This window comes from Agelaius tricolor, unplaced genomic scaffold, assembly GCF_023055355.1.
Source record: "Agelaius tricolor isolate 1412-34295 unplaced genomic scaffold, bAgeTri1.0.p SCAF_5, whole genome shotgun sequence".
Lineage (NCBI taxonomy): Eukaryota > Metazoa > Chordata > Aves > Passeriformes > Icteridae > Agelaius > Agelaius tricolor.
Window position 1 is genome coordinate 7353816 of NW_027269265.1, and position 24758 is coordinate 7378573.

A 24758-nucleotide genomic window follows, 5' to 3' on the forward strand; every position below is an offset into this window, starting at 1 on the left:
ATCTCTAGCCATGAACTGGAAGAAGTGCAGAGTATTCCATTTTGCATGTGGCCTTGAATAAGAAACTTTACATTACAGGGAAAAGAACCTCCTGTATCTTTCTTTGTCAGAAAAAACTGACAGCAGCAAAGCCTAGACCAAAATGTTTTTACTTTTTTCTGATATACTAATGGCTGTGACAGAAATTCACCAATATGTCAGCAAAAAGGAACTGCATTTTCTGGAAATTTTTGGGTGCTACACCTACTAAGCAAGGCATGGCCACCTGAATGCCACTAGCACTGCAGACCCTGTCCTGGTGTGTGTGGGTAGAACACATGGAATTTATTGGGTTTTTTTTTTAGTGGTGAGTTAAAAGAATGGGGATCAATGAAATGGCATATGAGTTATGTGTATTTGAATATACATGTGCACAACAAAATTTTATTTTAATCCCTTTAATCTTTTCCTCTCTATATATTAGGAAAAATTATGGTTTTATGGATTTTTGCCACCACAAAAAATAAAAAATAAATTCTTATCTAGAGAAGAAGAAATTAAAATGGGTTCTTTATTAAATGGGTGGAGTGGTATTTTATAATATGATCCTTTCAAACAAAGGGGTCAGGAAGCAAGGACCATTTTGCTTTTTAGGGAAATGTTCTTTGCTATTCATCAGAAGACTTTGCTCATTATTCTCAGAAAAGATAATACATAGTGGCAAATTTCAGGGGGTTTCATGGCTAAAAGTAAATTTTACTTGTCAAAAAAAAGAAAAAAATCAAGTACATTGAATGAATCTAAAATCACTTCCTTTGTTCTTGTACTGCCTTTAGAGTATAATTTTATAGCATCTTTCTTAATAAAGGGGAACACATAGAACCAAACCCATAGTCCTCAGTCACTGAGGGATCCAAAGTACTGGTATGGCTGTAACTAAATAGCATTCCTCATCTGCAGCATGGGCCAGTTCCTCCATCTTCTAGTGTACACACATCTTGTAGAGAGGGATTTCCCAGTTTCCCTCCCAGATTTCCTCTGGAGCAGCAGTATCCCACTGCCTGAAGTCACTGGTGTTCCATTGAACTTTGAACTGTGCCTTTCCCAGCACTGCACTCAAAGGATGCAATTCCCATTATCCTCCAAGTAAAAGACTGAAGCTTTCACCACAGCTGAGCTTGGCTCCCAGATGGGCTCAACAAAAAGAGTTTGGTTACAGCAACAAAAGATGCCAAATGAAAGTGGCACATGAATGATGATCTGATTCATTTATTGACTTTTTTTTCCCCTTTCCCCTTCTCTCATCAGAATTTACAGCACAGCCTTCAAAACCTTGCAGGATGCCGAGCCCAGATTTATTTGCAGGCTGACAGGATAAAAGAGCAGGCTGGGACAGCTGCTGAGGCCATTCTGATGGAGAAGCTGCAGCCATTCCAGAGAGCAACCTATTTGGAAAAGATGCTGCAGAGGAAGTTGGATGAACTTCAGGTATTTATTTTTTTTTTAATATTAAATTAGCTGTTAGTGTGGGGTAGCTTCCCTAGAGTCCTGTGTGAGCCACATTCCTCATTAGAGCACTATAGTTCTTGAACTGAAATTTCAATTCATTAAAACTCACTATAGTTCTTGAATTGAAATTTCATTAAAAATTGAAATTTCAATTCATTAAAACGCAGCAGGATGATCAACTATCTAAAGAAATAATACATGAAGCCAGAGAGACAGGTAAAGGATTTCACCCTCACCTGCTTGTGTTGCTCTAACAGCCTCTGTCACTGGGCCTGTTACCCCAGGACCCTCAGATGATTAAAGATTAGGAAATGTATTTTTATTTTTTTGAACATTGAAGTAAGCTGTGAACTTTATCAGCTCTGCCTTGAAAAAAAATCATGGGCTTCAGTTTTCCTTGGGAAGAATTCATGTAGTGAACCTAAAACCAAACAGAGAACTGTGACCATTTGATGTAATTCTGAGGACCAGATTCACATTCCTGTTCAGGCCAAGTGGGGAGAGACCTGGATCCAGGAGCTCTGCTCAGAGTAGTGGAGGATTCACTTCTCCTCTTCACAGGTATTCCTGAGAAAGCTTCCAAGCAAATGTAGTGCTGGACATTTACTGATATAGAATTAGTCTGTTCCTATGGAAAAAGTCTGGTTCCAATGAATTGTTCTGTTTTAAAGTAAATCCAAATTCATCAAGATATTTGAAGCCAGCTCTATTTATGACTCCATCTACCAGCACAGTTAATGGCTGGAAGCCAGAAATCTTTGTAAAGATAACAGGTTTCTCATATTCCCTGTGAACTTCTCACTGCATGAAAAAATGCATTTCTGGCTAGTCATTTTCTCTGGTTTAACCCTGTGGTATTACCACAGCAATTTCTCTCCACACACCAGTTTTTGCCATTCATCCCTTAAAAAACTGTTGTGTAAGTGCTGTCAGAGATGTGGAGTTTAATTCTGGAAAGAAATAAAAACTTTTCCCAGTGCTGTTCTGCTAAAGGAAAGTTGAAATCCAGCCCTACTGATTTCTCCAGAGAGCTCATGTAAGCTGCACAGCTTTGGTTGTGCAAGATTTGTGAGTACCTCAAAGGAAGCTCATTTTCACAAGTTTCCCCCCTCTGATAAGCTGAGTTTTGACTTTCACAATAAGTTAAATAGCACAAAGTTACAAAAGGTATCACAGAAAACCCTATTCCTTTCACATCGTTACAGCTGTCTCAGAATTTGGAGATTCTGTTTCTTGCTCTCTGCTTTGGGTTAAATTTTCCCCTTGTCCCATTGAAAAATGGAAAAAAGTTCAATAGAGAGTTATAAATACATTAGAATTTAGGTTTAATAACTGTTTGTTTCCTAAAAATATTGCTTATTGCTCCTTTTTGTCTACTGAATAAGAGTAATAAATAGTAACTAATGTAAATTTTCAATATTCACCCCAGTTCAATCTTTTACAACTGGAGGATTTCAACAACTGCCTGGAAACACTGGAGGGTCGTGTCAAGAATTGCACAGACACCTTTGATAGCCTCTGTCTAGAGGAAGGAGACAACTCAGAATTGCTCATGGTATGTTTGCATTCCCAAATACAAAAAGATATTACTCAGCTCTTGCCCACTTCAAAGTGCCCTTTGTGTCCTGAATGTCACAGTTGCAGCACTTCAATCAGAGTAACTATAGTTCAGCCAAAACACAAAAAGCAATGATTAAAGTTTAGAAACTCTAGATCTGCATTTCAGGCCAAATGCCTGCATGGAAGGGAGGAAAATCACCAGATTTGGGGTTGATTAGAGATCTTTTTCCCCAGCTTTGCTCTGGAGCTGCCCTGTTTCCCTCAATGTAGGGTATGAGGTAAATGTGCAGGTTCCAGGTCTTGAGTATCTGTTCAGTACTGTTGGAAAAGTGAGCCCTATGTAAAAAAGTTACTACTTTTTATTCCCCTGTATTTTTTGAAGTTAACACAGAAATGTTGGGTGCTTTCAAGTTGTGAAGAATAAGCTTCTATACTTCTTTTACATGAAAGAAAGGCAGTACTTTTCTGCAATAATTTATTTTTTCCTTACTTCCAGAATCAGACACTGGAGCTTGCTGCACTTTCTCCAAGCATAGAGAGTTTGAATGAAGCAAGCATAAAGCTGCCACTCAGTGACTTCACCCTGAAGAAAATGCAGAGCCTGACTCGACAGTGGAGTCAGAAAACAGCAGCTGCTCTGGAATGTTGCAGGTCTGAAATGCAAACAAAAAAAAAAAAAGACTAGTAACAATTCCCTTTTCTGTGATTGAAGTGAAAACCAAGTTAAAGCACAGAACATCTTGCAATCTGTTCTCAGCTTTCTCAGGGGCTTGCCAGGTGGAATTCTGCCCTTGCAGTTTACTTGATTTTTCAGTAGCTATTTGTATTCCAAGTCACTTAAAGCAAAAACCTGGATGTTTGTAGGGAAAGAAGGGAGCAAAGTGCCAAGGGAAACCCCCATATGTTAATTTTAAAATAAATTTTAAAATATTTTAAATAAATTTCAAAATAAATTTCAAAATAAATTTCAAAATAAATACATAATAATTTTATTAATCACCACATTAGAGCACCTGTAAACATACCCAGAAAAAACATCCACCAACAGAAGTTTCTGGTTATTCATTTTGTTTTACAGTATGCTTGAGGGAACCCAAAATGATGAGAAGAAATTCTTCCAGAAATGTGAAAAGTGGATGAAATTCCTAGAAAAAATGAAAGAAGCCTTAAAAACAGATATTCCAGGACGGTTTGAAGAACTGCAAGAGCAACAGAGAGTATATGAGGTAAAGCTAAGTCTAAAAATGGAAGCACCATCTTGAATGATGAAGGCAGAGGGAAATCACTAGAAAATGCTGGGCCTTTTGAAATTAGATCTGGGCAGGATTTTACAGAGCATTTCACTCTTGAAATGCCTATTAGGGTAAAAACTCTGAAACGTGAAAATCAAAACATCAAAAGGGCCAGATCCCTTTTTGCAAGGATCAGACCTTTAGGAGTGCATCTTCAAGTGCTGTGTCATGGAAGTCTTAAATTTCTCCAACCCTGAGGAGTATTTGTCTGCCTGTCCCAGAACACTGGAGCCTGTGGCAGCTAACTGGATAGTTTGCTGGAGACCTAGCAGCAATCTTAACAGTTTCTGGAAAAAATGCATTTAAAATAGTGTTTTCACAGCATATTTCTGGTTTGACCAGTTGTTAGATTTTAGTGAAAAATCTGTTTTCTCTGGCATTTTTCCAGACAGTTGCTATTTGTTACAGAGAAACAGTCAAAAAACGTTGGGTTTCAGATCCAGCTCATGGTGGGGTCCACTATCACATATGTGCAAATTCCTCCTGGTACCCAAAAACTGTGGATTCTTAGGATGCATTTGACATTAGCAAATGAAAATAATAGTTTTCAGCTTTTACAATTAAATAAATGCTGTCACTCTAGAGGAGCAGAAGCAGCTTTCATAGCAAAGGTTGTTCACTGCATGGTTAAAACTTGTTCCCTTGGTATTTTCAGATGCTGGAAACTGAGATTTCCATAAATCAGCAAACATTTAATTCTATCATAGAAAAAGTTCTACTCTCCTTGGAATCTGGAGAAGCAGAGAAAAGGTACTTTATTTGGTTTTCTCCTTAAGATCTTGGTTATTTAGTGAATATGCTGTATTCCTTGGAATTGGTATTGAATCTTTGCTCTTATGAGGACATAAATCCAAATTCTTAGCTGGGTTCACTCTTTGAATGATCACCTGTCACATTTTGCAAAAGCATGAGAAGGTGCAGTGAGAAAGAAACACAGATGACCTGGCCAGACTGCATTTGGGATAGTAACAGGCTGGGCTGAAAGCAAAAATAATTGCTCCTGAAGAGGAGTCTTTTGTTCTGTGCCTGTGGTTGAGAAGCTGCCTGCCCACAGAGCATAATGAGGATGCTGCATGTGAGGGATGCTCTCCCTCTTCCTGGAGCTCTCTGCTTCTCAGAGTGCAGAGGTGTGGACTGTCCACATTGCTCCTGGCACACATGGCAGGCATTGAGTCACTGGCCATGAAACCCCAAACCTGTTTTTTATCAGTATGATCTTACACCTTTCTCTTAATCAATGTAGCATGAGAAACAGCAGGTAATGTTTGTGAGCAGGAGTTCAGCTGCCTCAGGTGTTTGGGGTGAACACATTTCCCTCCCTGCCAGATCTTGCTGCTTCCAGAGACTTGGCAGGACAGTGTGTGTGCTCCCCTCAGACATGCCAGTATGGAATCCATAGCTTGGCTTAAAGCTGCCAGGGAAGGTAGGGCTGTACTAAGCTGAGCTGCTGGATTTTGTGTTTGGAACTACCATACAAAGGCAGGGGTTTGTGTGAGAGTGTAAATCAGGGACAATGGCCTCCTGCAGAGGAGCAGAATTGATAGATGGGGTTGCCTTAAACAACCAGCCAGATCTGCTGGATCATCTGACCATGTTGAAGAAGAGGACAAAATAACTGCTTAAATGGGTTCAATAACTACACAATTTTCCATTGTGCAGATCAATTCTGCAGTGTAATCAGCGACCTTGTCTCACTTGGATTGACCTTTTTGTTCTCCAGAGAAGTGTTCAGTGCTTATTGTGTCTGATTGCTGTATTATGTATGTTGCTATACCACAATTGCAAGATTGACTTGCCTTACCCTCTTTTGTATCATGTAAAAAGTTGTTTGGGTTGCTTAAAAGGTGGAATACAGGGAGCAGGGCTGAACTTAGGGCTGCAAAGAGCTTCCTTGGATTGCCAGGTATTATAATTGAAAAGTAACTTTGCAAATGGAGCTCCATCGCAATTACTGTAATATGCAGCCTTGAGATCAAAATAAATTAACACTCAGCCCTTGTAATTTTCAGGACAGAGTTTATTTCCAAGCTGACACTGCTGAAAGAGCAGTGGCAGAATGTTATCCGGATGGTTCAGCAGAGGAAGAAGGACATTGATGGACTCGTGAGCCAGTGGCAGCTCTTCAGGAGTTCCCTGCAGAGCCTCAGCAGATTCCTTGATGACACAAACAGCTTCCTTGCAGCTGTGAAGAGCCAGGACTGTTACAGCCTTTACCAGCTTAGAAATGTAATTCATGATTTCAAGGTACTGTGTTTATTTCTCATAACCCTAAAATATGTGGGCTTTTTCCCTCAGACTGAAACAGCTTCTGTCCAGTCAGGCAGAGAGCTTTAAAATCACACACTTTCTTGGAGGAGAAATGATTGGTGATACTTTTTCCTTAAAGCTGAGCACAGGTAAGAAAGCAGTGACATTGCAAAAGGCTCATTATACTCAGAAACTTCTTGATCAGCACAGCCATTTAGTAGCCTTGCATACTTTAAAAATCTTATGGATATGAAAATGGCAATTCAGGGTGCCAGATGAGACAGACGCACTAGTTAGCAGGTAAGCTCTAGGTCTGTGTACACCTTACTGACATGACTGCTGAATTCAGGACTTTTATTTTGCCTGAAGAAAGGTACTTATGTGGCAAGACAGGCCATACAGATCCTGTGTGTGCAAGGATGGGCAGGAGAGGCCAGAAACAAAGAAAAAGCAAAGGAATCTCTTCACTCCAAGATGTACAAACCTTATGAGCAGTTCTTCAGAACAGTGGGTTCTGCATTTTACAAGCAGTGGAAAAAAAGATTTTCCTTTGTTAATTTTGGATGTTTTGGTTTTGCATTTAACCGTGGATCTCTTTGTTTTATAGGAAGGTAGAAACAAGCAGTGAACTTGATGGTTGCATAAGGCAATCTAAAACCTTTAAAATCAGACTATTGAATGCTATTTGCACAGTCCAAGATTTATATTGTGTTCCCACACATCTAGTGTTGATGGATTAACACATTACCAGTATTCCATTTGGTGCTTGCCCTTTTTATTTCATCTGTACCTGCTGTGTAAAGGTGATTTTCAGTAGATTTTACAACTTACTGCTCATGCTTTTTTTATTAGTGAGAAAAGCCAGAAACTCTTCTCCCTCCTACTCCAAATTGCCCTTTTCCTCCTGCTGCTGTTCTACATAAAGAAACTCTGATTATACCTCCTTGTGTTAGGGATCAATTTGTTGTGGGCAAATTATTATTGATGGCTTACTTCACTTGGAGTGCATCCTGACTAACAGGGCTGTTATCTCTGAAGAAATGAGCCTAAGATGTTGATGTTAGAGGTGGTCACAGAACTTAGTTTGTATTTTTTGTTCTGAATAACTCACACAACTGAATTTCCATCTTTTTTTGACTGCTACACTTTTGGTCTGGCACTATAGATTTGGTCTGGGGAAAGCTTTTGTAGAGTTTTATAAATCAAAATATCAGAGAAAACACGATTTTTCTGAAATCAAAGAAGCACATAGGAGATCTATTGATTCATCTTTCACGACTGTGAACAAAGCTGTACCTTCTGAGTCATCTTCCCAAGTGAAATACCAAGAAAGCACTTCTGGAACTTCCTAAGAACAGCTTTTTTTTCCTTTCCAAGAGTAAGGCAGTGATCCTTCAGAGGTGGCAAGCGATGTACACCTTGGTCATCGACGTCGGGGAGAAGCTGCGCGCTGTCTCCGATCCCAACACCAGCGCTGCCCTCCAGGAGGAGCTCAGCCAGCTACAGCAGTGCTGGGGGAAAACCCAGGCCCTGCTGGAGAAGAAGAAGATGCAGTTCAGTGGCACCCTACAGGTAGGTGATGCCCTCCCCACCTGCTGCTCTGGCCTTGGGTCTCAGGAGCTTCCCTGTCCCACCATCTGCAGGCTGAGCTGCTGCTCGCTGCAGGGGTACTCTGAGGGAAGTGCTGTCATGTGGCATCAGGGCTTGGGGAATGTTCAAACTGTGGTCCCCTGATTCTCCAAAGGAAATTGAGTTGGATTCCATATGTTGCTACAATGGATGTTTCTGCTCTGATTGTTCTGAAGCTCCCCATAGCCTGGAGCTCACTCCTGCTTTGGGCTGTAAAGCTAAAATTTAGCTTAGAGTCAATATGACTTGTTCCTCCTCATGTTGTTCAGCATATAAATAGAAGGGCTGGTCATATTTATTTCCTTACAGCAATGAATTTGCTTTCATGGCTAGGTAGAACATTAGGTATGTCTTAAAATTGAATACTGTCACTGATACAGTCCAAAAACCATGCTTAAAGCCTCTTGGGTTGAACAAAACCAGGTGAGCAGAAATGCTCTCTGAGGCAAGGCTTAAATAAGAAAGGCTTGAAGTTCTGTAAATCCAAGCACCAAAATCTTGTGGGTGGCACTATGTATCAAAAAAGAAAATTCAAAAAACCAGAGCACAAGATAGATTATTTCAATAGGTTGAAGATGCTATTTTGTAACATATCCATGTGGTTCATATGTTTTGATAAAATATCCTCACCTTTTGTATTTCTTTGGGTCTCCCTGAGCAGACTTATGACCGCTTTGAAAAGCAAACCAAGGAACTGGAAAGCAGACTGCAAGAGCTAAAGGAGAAAGTAAAAGATCCACTCCATGTTGAACATGAAGAGCTCCACAAAGCCAAGGAACAAATTAAGGTATGAACAGCTATATTGTATTTAAATTTATGTAGTCTTTGCACAACACCTCATCCCTGTAAAATCAGTTTTCCCTCTTACTTCCTCTTCAGTGACACTGAATTTCTCTTCTTTATACCATCCTGATTGCTGCCCATCTCCAAAGTCCAGCTGATCAAAAAGATTGAGTAGTAGTAGGGTTTGGAATTTATTTTCCTGCTTCTGCTCCCTTTACAGTCTGAATTTATAAAATAAGTAGTTTCTCAAACAAAAGGGAAAAAGCTCCCTTCTCTCAGCTCAATTGGCTGTTATCCCATGACTGAATCTCCCTTTTTGTTTCCCAATCCATTTTGCACATGGAGCTCCTCAGGCAAGAGACCTTGTAGTTCTGCAAAGCACCATACATACCTGCAGGATGTGGGAATAATTAAAGAGAAGAAAATTAAGAGTAAGGGAGTGGCAAAATTCCTTGCAGCCCATAGTGCACCATGAAAATTAAATGGCAAGAAAAGCATTTCCAAGGAATAGGAGACATTTTGTCTGGAGTGGTCAGTCTTTCATCATCCTTTTATGAAGTGAATTGTTGACCTATGTAGTGGGAACAAATAAGCTTATTAACAAGCCAAGGCTTTGAACTCATTATCAGCTGTCTGAAATCTTCTTTATGAGTGCTGGCTGCCTTTCCCACAGCAGCAGCCTTGCTGTAGCCCTGACTAATCTGGGAGATGGAAGCACACAGCTTCTGCCTCTTATCCCAGCAAGAGAAATTCAGCTGCAGAGGCAGCAGGGTCAGACAGTGCCAGTGCAAGTGCTGCTAGTAGGTGTTGTAGTACAATAAAGGACTAAAATGGCATGGCATGCTCTTCCTGCTGTGCACTTCTATCTGGAATAAAGCTATTTGTCTTTCAGCCCTGGACCTTACACAAGGCTAGCAAAGTCCCATGAAATGCCATAGTTAACTCTGTAATTGCTCTGGATTTCCCCTTGTTAGGAAACATAAATGCAAGTGTGCACATCTATAGGAGTACTGTGATCTCAGGTAAATTTTAGAGTCAGGTTTGTTTGATGTTTTCCTCTAGTGTTGAAGCTGGGTCCAAGACCTGTGAAAATCCTCACAGGGTTTAGACCCAGCACACTTCTGACACAGACACACAGTTTTTTTCCCCTTCAAAATGAGACAAACTGGATTCTCTCTAAGAAGTCTTTTTTTTTTTTTTGTTGGATGAGCCAATAACCCTTCCCAGCAGCTTTTTTGCAAAATGGGACCTAGGACCTTGTGTGTGTAGACTGCCATATTCCCCAGCTGCATGCAGTGGTACCTCTGCGTTTTAGGTGACAATTTTAACAGTGTTAAGGAAAATGTGTAACTTACAATAAAGAGAAAGGGGAGTTGAGGGAGCAAAGCAAAAAAAAAGAGCCTGTTTTCTGTGAACAAGCAGTTTAAAATCTCTACAAATTTCCTATTTAAAATCTCTACAATTTCCTCACAAATCTGAGGAAGTGCCTATGACATCATTCATTAGAGAAGGCAACTGATTTAATCTTTTTGTGTGTTTAGAAAAATAACCTGAAACTGGAGCAAATGCAGGTGGAAAACAACTTGTCCAAAGCAATTATAACACAAATAGGGGAAACCCTGAACAAGCAGGCATGTGCTGGCCTGGGTGTGAGAGCCCAGATGCTGCCCTGGAGCATGGGGAGCTGCCAGGGCCAGGCTGCATCCCAGCACTTTGGGATGCAGGGGTGGTACCAGTGGGTCAGTGGGGCACTGCCATGGGCTCCAGTGGGTTCCATGGGGTTCCAATGATCTCCCAGGGATCCTGGCCAGCCCAGCCCCGGCAACACAGACGGCTGCACATTCCCTGCTCTCCTCCCCCACAGGCCAGGCAGGGGATTAGCCAGCAGGTTTGGAAAGCCGAGAAGCTTAGTGCCAAGGCTTGTGCGGGTGCGTTTCCATGCAGGAGCTGGAGCAGTCGCTGGCAGACTGGGCCCACGACATGAAGGAGCTGCAGGCCATGAAGGCGGAGCTGGCACACCTCATCCTCACCGAGGACATGATGGTGCTCAAGGAGCAAGTGGAGCATTTGCACAGGCAGTGGGAAGAGCTCTGCTTGCGGGTGAGTGTTCACCTCCTCTGGCCTGGTTTCCCTGGGGCCGGCAGGGAAGGGGGAGCGGGGCAGGGCTGGGGTTTCTCCTGGGGCAGGGCTGGGGTTTCTCTGGGGTTTCTCTGGGGCAGGGCTGGGGTTTCTCCTGGGGCAGGGCTGGGGTTTCTCCTGGGACAGGGCTGGGGTTTCTCTGGGGCAGCGCTGGGGTTTCTCCTGGGGCAGGGCTGGGGTTTCTCCTGGGGCAGCCCTGGGGTTTCTCCTGGGGCAGCGCTGGGGTTTCTCTGGGGCAGCACTGGGGTTTCTCCTGGGGCAGGGCTGGGGTTTCTCTGGGGCAGCACTGGGGTTTCTCTGGGGCAGCGCTGGGGTTTCTCTGGGGCAGCACTGGGGTTTCTCCTGGGGCAGCGCTGGGGTTTCTCTGGGGCAGCACTGGGGTTTCTCTGGGGCAGCGCTGGGGTTTCTCTGGGGCAGCACTGGGGTTTCTCCTGGGGCAGGGCTGGGGTTTCTCCTGGGGCAGGGCTGGGGTTTCTCCTGGGGCAGCGCTGGGGTTTCTCCTGGGACAGGGCTGGGGTTTCTCCTGGGCTCAGCCCCTCTGGCACTTCTGGGTGGGAATGGGGCTGCTCCCCCACAGCCAGCCCGGGGTGGAGTTCACCCTTTGTGTCCTGGACAACAAAATCCTGCCCAGGGTTTTGTTGCAAACCCTTTGGAAGAAGTGACTGTGTAACCCTGTGTAAGACTGTGACTGCACAGAGCCAGATGCAGCTGTTTTCTGGAATAGGTGCCTTTGTTCCCGGCTGCCAAAGGCAGGGAGGGATAAGCACAGGAATTGCCCGAGGGCATGGAGCAGGGAAAGGAAGAGGGAAGTTGAAACAAAATGCCAGCAGAAAGGAAACTTAAATGTGTTTAAATGCTAACTCCTTGGGTTTGAACACATTGAGAACTGACTTATCTTCTTTGTAGCAGGAAAATGCTGTGAAACATTTGCATTCTTTGTGGCTTGTTGCTGTATTACACTTAATTTAGCGTTGTGTAAAATTGCTGGGGAACGCTTACAGCAAAGTCACATGGACTCGATTCATTAGGTTATTCTGCAGTTTGAATGTGTGTTTCCTTTGCCCTGTTAACTGGATTGGAAGAGGTAAAATACTTCAGGGTCTTAAGTCACTCTGGGGGACTCTACACACCAGCAAGCCAAACTCTTGCATCCCTTTACTTGACAAGTAAATAGCTTTTATTTTACAGTTTGTGAAGAAGTATTGAAGCCAGTTGGTATTTTGTTTCTAACCCTTCCACAGGCAAAGGTCAAGCAATCTTGGTGGGGATGTTGCCAGAGTAATGAACAGCTGTGCTTATTTCACAAACTGTGTTGTGATGAAATAGTTATTTGGTTTGATTGGAAGAATTATTTTTCTTTTGCATTGCAATGAGAAAGAAGAATTTAATTTCTTAAACTGGACAGCTGTTCTACAACCAGTGTTTTCTCTGCTATTTTTTCTGAACTCTGATAATAATTCCAGAGACATCCTCTCCCCTTCTGAGAAATACAAGCCATTATTTTTAAAATTAAAATGCCTGAATTATTTTCCTAATGGAAATCTGTAGTTAAGCCTATAAATGAGAGAACTTTGTTGTTTTTCATTCTTTTTGTGAGCTACTGAAGCCTGCTGTCCCCAATGTGTTGAATAGCCCTGAATATTAAAATTTTTTATATGTGCTCCACTACAGTCTATCCAAGTAGTAATTTCCTGTAGTAATTTAAGATCAGATTTTATTCAAAATTTCCATTTTAATTTCCTGAGGGAGCAACGTTGAGTTCGGTCTGTCTTGGAGGCAGGAAAGAGGTGACAGTAATGTAACTGTGTTAGGCACACAAAATCTGTAGTGGGAGGAATCTCTTGAATGCTGTAGGGAGGGAGATTCTGAATGTTTGCACAGCCCTAATGAGCCTCAGGAGAGCCCACAGTGGTGCTCAGTGCTGGACACAGGCTAGGAGAGCAGACTTCATCAGCTCCCTGTTGGCATGACTGCTTCATTTTGGATAACAAAGTAGAGTCAAGATGCATTGTGTGGAGCAAAGTGCGCAGAATAAATGCAGGGAGGTGAAAGAGCTGCAGCTGTCACAGCCCTGGGGCAGCCAGATGCCTGTGCTCAACTGGACAGGGGCAGAGGGAGCAGATGCACTCAAGGGATTAGCATTTACAGAGCTGCCCTTGCAAGGTGCATGTAGGTCACAGATTTAACCATCCATCCCAGCCAGCATCTCTGGGGATGTTATTTTAGCCTCCCTTTGGAATGCACATGATGCTCACACGGTGGGTGCTAAATGGGGGTGGTACCAGGGCAGCTGGGCAGAGGAGAAAGTACTCAAAGCAATGGCTTGAAGGGTTCATGTTCCTAGAAGCTTGTCTGGGATTTTTTGGCTTGTTCCTGTTTTTCACTCTCAGCCTGTGTGGCTTAGCCAGCTAAGATGTGCTTCTTGCTGTTAAAGTCCTGCCTTGCCTCGTTCTGAGCAGGCAAGCATGGAGCCAGAATCACATCAGCACTTAGAGCTTGTTTTGCTGACAGGCAGAGTCTGTTCTTCCACAGACCAGGTAAACTCATCTCCACACATGGGATAAGCTGCACATGGTAAGGAAGGATGAAGGGTTCACCCTCCAAACCTCTGAGGCTGAGAGTACATGGGAGTGTCCCAGAGCCGAGACACTCTTAGAAACTTTCTGAGGTTCCTGGCATCTCCAGGCTTTTTCCTTTGGAGGATTTGGGAGATTGTTTCCCTGTGTCCCAAGACAGTGCTTTCATCCTCATCTCTTTGCTTAGATTGTCATGAAGGATTCAGAAATCCCTTTCAGCTCTTCATCCCCTCCTGGAAAACAAGTCAGAATTTAAGGGACAAAAGCGATGTGGTAGGAGATGGCTTGGTGCCTTCTCTTTTGATCCTGGTGTTAACATGGAGCTGGCCTTGCTTCCACACTACACATTTAAACTTCACTCTGGGGTACAAAATAGTGTTAGATATTAGTCTAGAAGAATCTGTAATGGAATTTTGAGGAGTCATATTGCTGTATAAAGTGCATGTGAGATGTGAAGAGGGAGTGTTTCCTGCCATGGGGAGACATTTAGAATGACCATTTACAGCCAAGATAAACAAAATGTTGTGCACAGTCTTTAGACAAAATTTATTGGTGAGAATGAGGGCTTACTTGTATCTCTTGCTTCAGTAGAGCTTGAACCATTTTTCACTTCCTTTGTCCCATATATCCTGGTACAGGAATCCATCAAGGTTAATAAATAAATACATATTTAAGAGCCCTAGGCTAGAGACAGGTGCTATTAGCTAGTTAGAAGTGTGACCCTGCTTATTTCTGAGATATTGGAGCAATGATAATAACTCTGCTTTTTCAGGCAGTCTCAGACCTTAATTGCACTGTCTAGACAATTTGTTTATCCATCCTGGAAAATATATTTTTGATGGGGGAAAAAAATCCATAGTTTTCAATGAAAATGATAGATTCTTGCTGCTTATTTTTTGGAAGTTCTCCAATTACTGCTGGGCAAATGGAAAGAAAACAGGGAGGCTTTTATAGAGATGAAATAATTGCAGTCAGTAGTTACAAAGTTTCTCTTAGGGTGGCAGAAAAATAAGAACTTACCTAGGTGTTATTTCTCTTGTGTTATATGTGAGGCCATACTAAACAGTATGTAGCAATTATGTATTTTATATTCCTTCTGTGTTTGACATTTTCAGGTTTTCACTGAGTAACATTTAAATTATTATATAAGCACATTATTTATAAAGCTGTCACTCAGTTTCTTTCTTCTGAGGGAGAGAATCTGGTATTTGCTAGTCAACTTTTTGCCCTGCAATCCAAAATAAGATGTAATAACAATCTGCTTGATGGCTTTGGAAAGGAAGGTAGGGTACTTGATAACTGCTCCTGCAAAATGGAATAAGATCAAATGCAGACTAGAAATTAGAAGGCTCATAATTGCTGGTTTCCTTTCAGAAAAAGCTGTTGCTAGAATTTCTTGTGTGTGCTTTTCCACAGGTGTCCCTGCGGAAGCAGGAGATCGAGGACAGGCTCAACGCCTGGATTGTGTTCAATGAGAAGAATAAGGAGCTGTGCTCCTGGCTGGTCCAAATGGAAAGCAAAGTGTTGCAGACTGCAGATGTTAGCATTGAAGACATGATAGACAAACTGCAGAAGGTAAGTAGTAATGCCACTTTTCTTCAGTTGCAGGCAGATAACTCATTACAGAGGCACCATTCCTCATGCATGCCTGGCTTCTTGGAAGTGATACATGATGTAAAACCAACACACACAGGCTTTTGTGAGATGAGCTTTTCTATCATTAGCTCTTCTTGATACTCAGATTTGGAGCTTAAAGCAGAGCAGAAATGCTCTGGACTGCATTTAGTCAGTGTGAGCTGTGGTGATGGGGTCTGGGCTGTTGGGGTTTTGGGGCACACCCAGCACTGCTCAGAGTGGTGTCCTGGGAGCAGCTCACTGCTCTCACCACCTCCATCATCCACACAACTGGTGAGCAGAGGGCAAAGAAAAGATTGAAGGATGGGGTAGGTCTTATGCCAGACAAACAAGAAGTTACCACGACCAAAATAAAACCTAATTCTTCCCCTTCCCCCATGGTAGTCGGTGCATTCTAATACTTGTGTATTAACTTGATTTTAAAGAAAATCAACCATTATTGCTCTGCTGTTCTTCCCCATGGCTAAAATGTCTCTGTATCTAATCCCACATCTCCTCTGGATAAGAATGCCAGCAAAATAAAGCCACCCTAAACTCGAATTTGGGTTCTTTTGAGGTAGCTTCATTGAAAAATGATGTTAAATCAGGAAAACAACAGATAAAATTAGAACATTCAATTGCTATTTTTAGGAATACTTACTCCTGGCACTTGCAAGTCTTTAAGCTGCTTATTTTTTCATAGATTGTGAGAGGGCTTCTTCATTGAGGTTTTCATTTTGTTTTTAGTGAGAGCTCTATGTGCTAATGTAGAAACCTCAGCCAAACCTGACTTCACATCACACACGTGGGAAAAGAAACACATATTTTTGTTTTGGTATCATTGTTTTGTTTTGCCCTGTAATTAAAGCAATGTTTGTGTATGTTTATCAGGACTGCATGGAAGAAATAAACCTGTTCAGTGAAAATAAGCTTCACTTGAAACAAATGGGTGATCAGCTAATCAAGGCTAGCAACAAGAGCCGAGTTGCAGAAATAGATGATAAACTGAACAAAATCAATGATCGCTGGCAGCACCTCTTTGATGTCATTGGAGCACGGTAAGAAAATTATTTTCAATGTTTTATGTGAGATAAAAGTCAGAGGTTTGTGTCCTTGAGCATCAGAAACAGAGTGACATGACTTTCCAGTTAAGTTGGAATTTATTACTGGGAGTCAAGCTGAAGGGAATGCTTTTCTTTTGTAACTTACTGCTTTATTATGACACCAAATGTCTTAATTTTTCTAATGGTTGAGGGCAGCGTGTAAGAATTCATATGAAATAAAATTTTAATGATGGGAGTTTTGTAAAAGGAAGAGTCAAAGTGATCTCTCCATTCCATGTGTTGAATTGCAACCTGATTTTAAGGCAGCATGGTAGTTCATTTGGGCTTTTTAGGAGAGCCTCCTATTTTAACACAAGCCTCTCTTTCACTCTGTGTCTGAATGCACAGAATTTAGGAATGGACTCTATTTTGTCTCTGTAGACAGATTTACATGATAATGTTCCTTTTTTACATTCACAAGTGTTTGAAATTTCATTTAATACCAGTGCTATTTCTTTACTCAGTCTCCCTCCTAAAAACAACTGAAAGCCCATATGAGTTCCTTTTAAATTCAGGATTTTCTGTATGATGGTGAAGTGAAAAATACTGTCAGTTGAAATGAAAACCAAAACCTCCACAGTCTAGGCAACAACCTCTTCTTAATGGATTAAGCATCTTTATTATACTTGACAGAGTTAAGAACATCATGATCATTTCAGTATTAGCCTTACTGAGACTATCCCATTTCATTGTTATCTCTGAGTTTCTGCCACAGCTTGGGAGGAGGATGCTGGGCTGGCCTTGCCTCCTGCCGAGTTTGTTGGTAATCCAGAAATAATAAGGCTAACACCAAATTGGTGTTGGTCTCAACTTCTTTCCCAAGGTTTTGTTCTGCCTGTGGTCCCCCACTCTGGGCTCTCAGCAGCTCTGTTGCTCAGTTAAATTTGGGACAGCTAGTGCAGGTGGTTGTGCTGTGACAATGTAGTGCTAAGTGTGCTGGGCCTTAATCAGGAATGAGATCTGAATTAATGGTGACACAGGAGCTGTGCATGATTAAGCAGAAGCTGCCTGCTTAAGGTCTGACACTGCAGATAGACTTGCAATGGCTGTCTCAAGGTGTCTTTGTTTTTGATCTGGTGTAGGAAAGCAAGCTTCACTTTAGTAATGCCACCTTTTCTGTTCTCATCTGATGGTAATGTGTCACTTTTAAAGCTTTGTAATGATCATTTTTTGTTCTGCTGTGTTTTGGTTTTGGATTGTAGCAGTTTTTAAATGCAGTTTAAAATGCACTGTTTTAAAAGTGAGGTAAGCATGGCACATTTCTGATAATCTTTAGGAAAACATGCTAAAGAACTGGTGGGGCACTTAGAGAGAGATCTGGCAACTGTACTCCAGTATTCCTGTAACAAGGACTTGTCTACCTGCTGTACCTTAAATATTTACCTTCAGGCAAGTGTACAGTGGTGCTTTGAGGTACGTTATTGTGGATTTGTCTAGAGCATCAACAAGGCTCCCAGTATTTGGTTTCTAAGTGGATATTGCAGCTACTGAGGAATTGGTGTGATGCAGTATGAGTGTTCCTGTGTAATTAATTCCAGAATGTCTGTAATATGCCAGCTTCTACTTGTGATTTCCATCAATTTGATGCTCAGGACCAGGGTAATGAACTGGAAGGACCTGGCAAAATGTGATTTTAAGCAGCTCCCTTGGTGGCCTAAGATTATCAGGCAGCCCTGAGCGCTCTGCTGGTCCCCTCTGAGTTAATACTAAGAGAAGTTCAGCATATGGCAGTGTTCTGCAGCACCTCTCCTCCCTCACCTAATCCACCTCGCTGGGGCAGGCTCTCAGCTGCTCAGTCATGAGTAACCACCAGGTCAGACACTCACAACAGACTCTGAGTACACTCCTAAGAGTTTATTTTGCCCTGTTGTAACCTTCCAACTTTCTGCTTTGAGTTTGCTGCTATAGTGCTGGCTTGCCACTGAGATTTGATGTCTGAAGGAATTAAATTAGACATCAGTTGACTGAAATGTTCACCTCACTGAGGTGTGCTTTGGGGCAAAGATGAGGCTCCTCCCCTGCTTTTGAGTAGCCTCTCTGAAGCTCAGGTGATGGTGGGGAGGCAGCAGCTCAACCCACCACCAGTGTGACACAAGCTGGGCATCTTTGAGGGAGAGCAGAGAGGAGCAAAGAGCCTTGGGCTGGAGGTGAGGTGACCTGTAAGTGTGGCTTGTGATGCCCTGTGCTGACAGACTGTCTCACTCCTTCTCAATTTGCTTTTGCAGAAACTGTTAAAAAAATTGTATTGAGGCTGTGTTGAAGGAATACATGTAAAGGATAGTGGCAGAATTTTGTTGTCCCTGCTGGATTAAGCCATCATAGTCCAGAGATCCTCTCACAGCGTGTGGAGGCTGGAGGGAATGGCACAGGGGCTGTGCATCCACTGCAGCCCTGCAGATGAGACTGCAGCACTGCACAAGGGCTGCCACATCTGCAGACCTGTGCAAAGCCCTTTTTATTGGGCACTGCTTCATTGCTTGGGGAAAATAAGAGGAATGGAGGAGATGCCTCTGGGAAGGAGTGCCAGAGGGCTTGGAGGGTGTGAGGGTAGGGGAATGCTCCTGGAGAGAAGTGACAAATTTTGACTGTGATGCAGAGAAAACCTTGTCTTTCTCCTGAAAAAAGAAGTTGCTTGTAGGAACTTATTTTCACAGCACATCCATGAAATGAGGAGGTGGTTTTGCTCCTGTCTTTTCAGATTAGTAGCTGTGGCAAGTAAAATTGAAGTGAAAATTTTCTGAGGTTTTGGGTGCCAAATCTGTAACCACTTGAAGCTCTTTTTTTGACAACTATTTCAACTCCAACAATTTCTGTTAAACACACAATGAGCTGCTACCTTTATTTGTACTTGCACCTGTCTCCCAGTGGCCCACTCACCATCACAGGGGCAAGGACCAAATTTGAGTATGTCTTCATGGCAGGCCAAGATTTGGGAAGGAGATGAACTACAGAGCCAGGCACTGAGTAGGAGGAGAAAATACATATTGAATAGCTGTGTGTTCAAAGCCAATTCTTCGTTTTTGGGCATTGAATCTGTCTTGTAGATGGGCATTTTTTGATCCTGTGGTACAAGAGTGAAAAATAACCTGTATCCACAAAGGAATCTAATTGAGATTTATTGCCAGCTTCAGTTCTGTGGTTGCTGATGTCCCCATGGCTGTCCCTGTGACCTGTGTAAGATTTTATCTTCTCTGCAGTGTAGTTATGGCTGTGTGATACCAACATGAAACCAAACCGGCCTGGAAACCAATCAATGCAGAGAATTCCTCCTGATAGCTTATTTCACCTTTTTAAACCAATAAACGTCCTGGGACAGATGGGCAAATTAGGTGAGCTCCCCATTTAGTCCTTGAAGTGATTCTCTTAGTTCATGGTGACAAGCTCAGATTTGCCATATGGCTGCATTTGCAGGACTTAACACTTTCATTATCTGCCTGTGCTCTGTCTGTGCGGTGACAAAAGCTTTGCCTCGTGTGTTGCACCAAGCCACCGTCTGGCTGCAAGCTTGGAAGAGTCTCAAAATGTTAATTTTCAGGGGATAAAGTAACCATCAAGGCATTAGCATGCCAGGAAAGGAGAACAAATGCATTCTGTTCAGCTCAGAAGATACTCTCACCACGGGGAGTTTGTGCTGGCTCTTTGTTGAGGGGTGGGGAATAGAAACATACTCACAGGCAGAAGGGAGCGTTGTGCCGACTGTGAAGATGGACACAGGAAATCTCTTGCTTTTATTACTGAAGCAGTAGGAGGAGGAGTGCACAGGCTGCCTGAGGGTGGTAGACAGCCAAAAACCCGAGGAGTGGGATTGACATCCTCAGTATGCTCTGGAACTACACACCTGGGCCAAGCACCAGCAGGCAAGGACTAGCAAGGAACTGTGTTGTGCATGGCCATGTTCCCTTTCCTGGGCCACCCAGCACTGATTCTGACTCCTCACTTTGCTTCCCAGCCCGGTGACAAGGAAATGTTTTCCTTCTGCAGTGCTGTTTGCTTAGTGCCTGCAGTCAGGCTGGAGGAGCACCCCTGTGTCCCTGGAGGGTGTCTGCACTGCCTGGGGCTGTGCAAAGCTTTGGGTGCTGCTTGAACCCAAAATGACTTCATTAAAGTCACCAGCTTCATCAGGGGCTGCCTCCAGGAGTTTTGGGTCTGCAGACCAGTCTCTGCAGTAGCTGATGTTGCATTTCTGTAGCTCTGGGCATCCTGCAGCTCTTGCCACTTGTTGCCAAGCTGTGAAAAGGGGATCCCATTTCTCAGCTGCTCTGGCTAAAGGCACACTGATGTGTTTTCTTACTTGGTGGGTCTAGTCCATGTTTTCAGCCCTGTGGTGAAAAGCAAAGTTTTTGTGTATGTAACAGGAATGGGTTCAAATGACTGTGACCTTTAAAGCAAGCATGAAAATTCAGGGAAGCAAGCAAGGTCAAATGTGCCTTCTCATTCTTTTAAATGCAATTATCCTTGGCAACTGGGTCTTTATCCTGTGTTTGCAAGCTGCCAGCATCATTGCATCGTCCAGAAATCTTAAATTGCTACACTCAAGTCGGCCCTTACCTTCCTTAATAGAACTTGGAAGATTGAAGGTGTTTTCAGCTCATTTCCTGCATACCCTGGGGGGACTGAAATTCCCAAACAGACTGAAACTTCTCAGGTTGCAAAAAAAAAAAAAAAAATGGTAAGGAGTTGAAACTCTCCAGTGACATCACCGTGTGCTGTGCTGGGGGTCCAAGGAGGCTTTATGGGGAATGCAGTGAGCTGCCAATTCCCTCTCCTCCCTTGCACCCTCACTGTGCCTGGGCTGCCCCAAAAGTTGCTCCAGCACCAGCAGGCCCCAGATTATGGATTTGGGGAGCAAGTGAGTTCACAGCACACCCTTCAGCTGGTCTCTATTTATTTTCCACCACATTGGTTGACCTTTGGCAGGGCAGACAATCGGGCACCATGTGTTGGTGTGCTGTCTTACCCTGGGGCAGCCCACAATCAGTGTGGGTGCACTCTGGTTCAAAGGTCTTTTTAAATAGCTGCAGATCAATATTGCATGGCAAGGGAAGCAAAATATGCTGCAGGGAGGCCTCCCCAGGTAAACAAGGCAGCAATGTCCAGCAGAATTGTGCTGGTTTGTGGCAGTAGCACTGTAAAATCTCATTCTAGGGTTTGGTTTTTTTTGGTATACAAAATATGTGGATGGTTGAAATCTCACTCACAAAGTGCTTGCTTTCTTTCCATGTTCTCTTTGTCCTTTGAGGATTACACTTCTCTTCAGTGTAAAAGCTGTGACAGAATTCATTATTGTCTCAGGCATGATGGTTGGGCTTATTTTGGTTATGCAATGTGTGCAGGGAGCAGGGGGAGCTGGCAGTGCAAGGGGAGTCCTTGTCTTCTGCACACCATCTTCACTCCCAGTGTCTGCCTGCAAAGCTGAGGGTTATTTCCCCATTTACTCAGGTCAACCATTTCAAAGAGTGGTTTTGAACCACTCTGGACATGAAACTGTGAAGGTGACTGGGCATGATTTACCTATGCAAATGTCCTGAGCCCTCTCACAGTGTGCTGTGTCCTCGCAGGAACTGTGTGTTCTGCCATGTGAGCCATCAGCAAGTCAGTACAGGTCTGTGGAAAATTACCTGAATACTGAAAAACCTTTGATTTCAAAATCATTCTCTGCATTTTTGGTAGGATTATCACAACTTCTTTATTTTTTTTTTTTCTGATCTTGGCTGGGTGGGGATAGACTTGTAACCCAAGGTTCTCCGACTTCCGCCCTTTTTTTCCCACCCCGTGATCTCTGGCAGTCATAACACACAGAAATCATGACAGTGTGTTTTTCCACAAACGAATGATATCACAAATGAAGATTAGGGGTTATTTTGCCTTCTGGCATAACAGGCTATTTGCAGTGGAGGCCTTCTGCCTGGTCTGGAAGGTTAAAGAGAGGACAGGTTAGTGTGTGGGAGATTTAATTCGTACTTAAATACCTGGGATGTAATGGTAAAGGCGAGAAAGCAGAAGGCAGGGGAAGTAAGGATACATCTTTGTGCGTGGTGCCTGTGCGTGGATGTACGTGTGCTCGTTTTTCTGGGTTCGCTTCAGACTGACTCTGCTGCAAATCATCCGGGTCTGAGGCTCCAACAATCCCTCTTTCTCCCAAGAAATGAGCACCGCATCCACCTTTCCCGGTGCCGGAGGCTCCAACCCGCAACCCTTTTGTTGCCAGCCGCGGGCAGCCGCCCGGCGTGCGCTTCCTCCCGTGCTAACAATTCTCTCGTGTCAGAATAAAGCTCTGGTGGTTTTGTTCTGAGGAGGGATGCGGCCGTTCGCCAGGTAAAATCCCAAGGCAAAACGTAAGGGTTAAAATAGTGGGGGGAGAGAGAGAGCGAGAGAGCGAGAGCTCCGGTGTCTCCCCAGCTCGGGGTCGGGGAGGAGGAGGACGGGCGAGCCTCCCCCCCACAGCCGGGATGCTAAAGCGGCGAATAAATAGGGCATCTGTGGAGGAGGGGTTTCCTCTGCCATGCCTGCCTGGTCGCACAGACGGTTTCCCCCTTGCAGCTTGGGATTTGCGGGCTGAGGAATGGTTTTCCCGTGCGAACCGTAAGTGCCGTGTGGGTGCCGGGTGCCGGTGGGGTCCGGCGGAGCCGCGGGGGGGAGCGGTGGATGCGCCCCGCTGCAGCTGCCTGGGGCCAGCGGGCGAGCGAGTGGGAAGTGCGGCACGGCAGCAGCAGGAATTGTGCTCGCGGGCCCCTGGCTTGCGATCAGCTGTGTTTGGGGCTGGCACCCGAGGCGGAGGAGAGCCTTGACAAGAACCTGAGGGCTCGCAGAAAAGCCGCCCCCAAAGCCTCCTGCGCTTCTCCGTGCGCGCACACAGCCCGGGGCACGGGGCGGCTGGCACGGCCCCGGCACGGACCGGGAATGGCCTCGCCTTCCATGGAAAGGCCTCAGATTTGCCTTTGGCATCACCTCTCCAGAGCGCGTCTTTTGTCCCTCACACGGTTGTTCCCCCTGCGAGTCACTGAACAAAGGTTCCTGGGCCGTGCATCTCATTCGCTTTGCCGCTGGTAAACAATCCTGTCAGCTGGCAGGGCCATTTCAGCCCCTCCTCCTCCTCTTCCTCCAAGAGACACGCACGGAGTCGCTTTTTCTGATGACATTTGCCTTTGTGAAGGAGAGTTTGGGATAGATGTTAGGATGTTTTTCCTTCTTTCAGACGCTAAAATTTGAATGCTGCTTCCCCCCCTACCTTTTCCTGCAGCATTTTGACAGCTAAAGCAATGCAATAGGACATGCATTTTGTAATTCTTTTTGTTTGTGTGAATACATTTCAATCAACCTGGAAGCTCCTCCTACTGCTAGGTAATTCCTGAGTAGTTACTACAAATACACTGCGTATTTCTGGCGCTGTGCAATGATTCAGCCTGAGACACTTTAATGCTTTTCTCTTGTAACCCAATACTGGCAACTTCATTGTGGGTATTAAGACCCAAATCCAATCTCGAGTCAAGTCAGTTAGTCCTTCTGTTCACTTTTGCAGCCAGCTTGTAGTTATAATCTCCTACTTTTGTTCTTTTTCTGCCACTTCTATTGTGGTGCAAAGATTAAAATATTTTAAAACTGGCTTTGTTTGGCTTATTCCAGGCAACTTAAGCACATGTCTGAGTGCTAATCAGGGTGGATTTTTTAGCTTGGCCCATTGCAAAAGACAAGGCAAATCTGAATTTGTCGGGTTTTTTTTTAGATTAGTGGTGATACTATTATTGTATTTTTTTGTATTGTTACCTTTTTTTTTTTCTTTCTGGAGGCATGTTGAATTGTGGCAGGTGAGTTCTCAGTGGAAGTGAACAATGGATAAGTAGGAGTTTTTCCTGTAAACAGGAAGTTTTTCCTGTTTGACCAATCTCAATTAACTTGAGAGTCACACTTCACAGAGAAATAATTCAATCAACAGTGGTGGCACCTTCCACCCTCTGCAAGAAGCTGCTTTTCTTTGTTGCACTTGAACTTTTAGTGCTGTGAATTCACTGTGTGTTGGGTGATTGATACCTGGATCTGACGGGGAAGCTTTTGCCCCCAGGCTTGGAGGCTTGCACTGTGCACTCCCACCCAGCTTCCAGAAGGGCTGTGTTTCTCCAGAAGTGGCCAGGACACATCTCAAAAGAGTTGGTGAAGTTTCATTCATGCAAAGATCAGGTGATTCGTAAGAGTATTTTTTCAGGGTGCAGATATGCATCTGAGAATGGTGGTTGCAAATGAAGACTTTTGTTGATTTGTTGATGTAATTAATTAGTCTGTTTCACTCTTTTCTTTGAGTTGTAGCCAGGGAAATGGCAGTTACCTGTGAC

At 43.7% G+C, this 24758-nt stretch overlaps 1 protein-coding gene across 1 annotated transcript in view; it reads left to right on the forward strand.

Annotated features, from left to right (window-relative positions):
* Positions 1 to 24758, forward strand: part of SYNE2 (spectrin repeat containing nuclear envelope protein 2) — a 159082-nt gene that overhangs the window by 110566 nt on the left and 23758 nt on the right. The window contains exons 90-100 of the mRNA XM_071426258.1: positions 1288 to 1467; positions 2918 to 3043; positions 3545 to 3699; positions 4127 to 4274; positions 4996 to 5090; positions 6350 to 6584; positions 7965 to 8159; positions 8878 to 9003; positions 10944 to 11099; positions 15131 to 15289; positions 16220 to 16386. Of these exons, the coding sequence (XP_071282359.1) occupies positions 1288 to 1467; positions 2918 to 3043; positions 3545 to 3699; positions 4127 to 4274; positions 4996 to 5090; positions 6350 to 6584; positions 7965 to 8159; positions 8878 to 9003; positions 10944 to 11099; positions 15131 to 15289; positions 16220 to 16386 (1742 nt within the window). The remainder of the gene's footprint in view (positions 1 to 1287; positions 1468 to 2917; positions 3044 to 3544; positions 3700 to 4126; positions 4275 to 4995; positions 5091 to 6349; positions 6585 to 7964; positions 8160 to 8877; positions 9004 to 10943; positions 11100 to 15130; positions 15290 to 16219; positions 16387 to 24758) is intronic.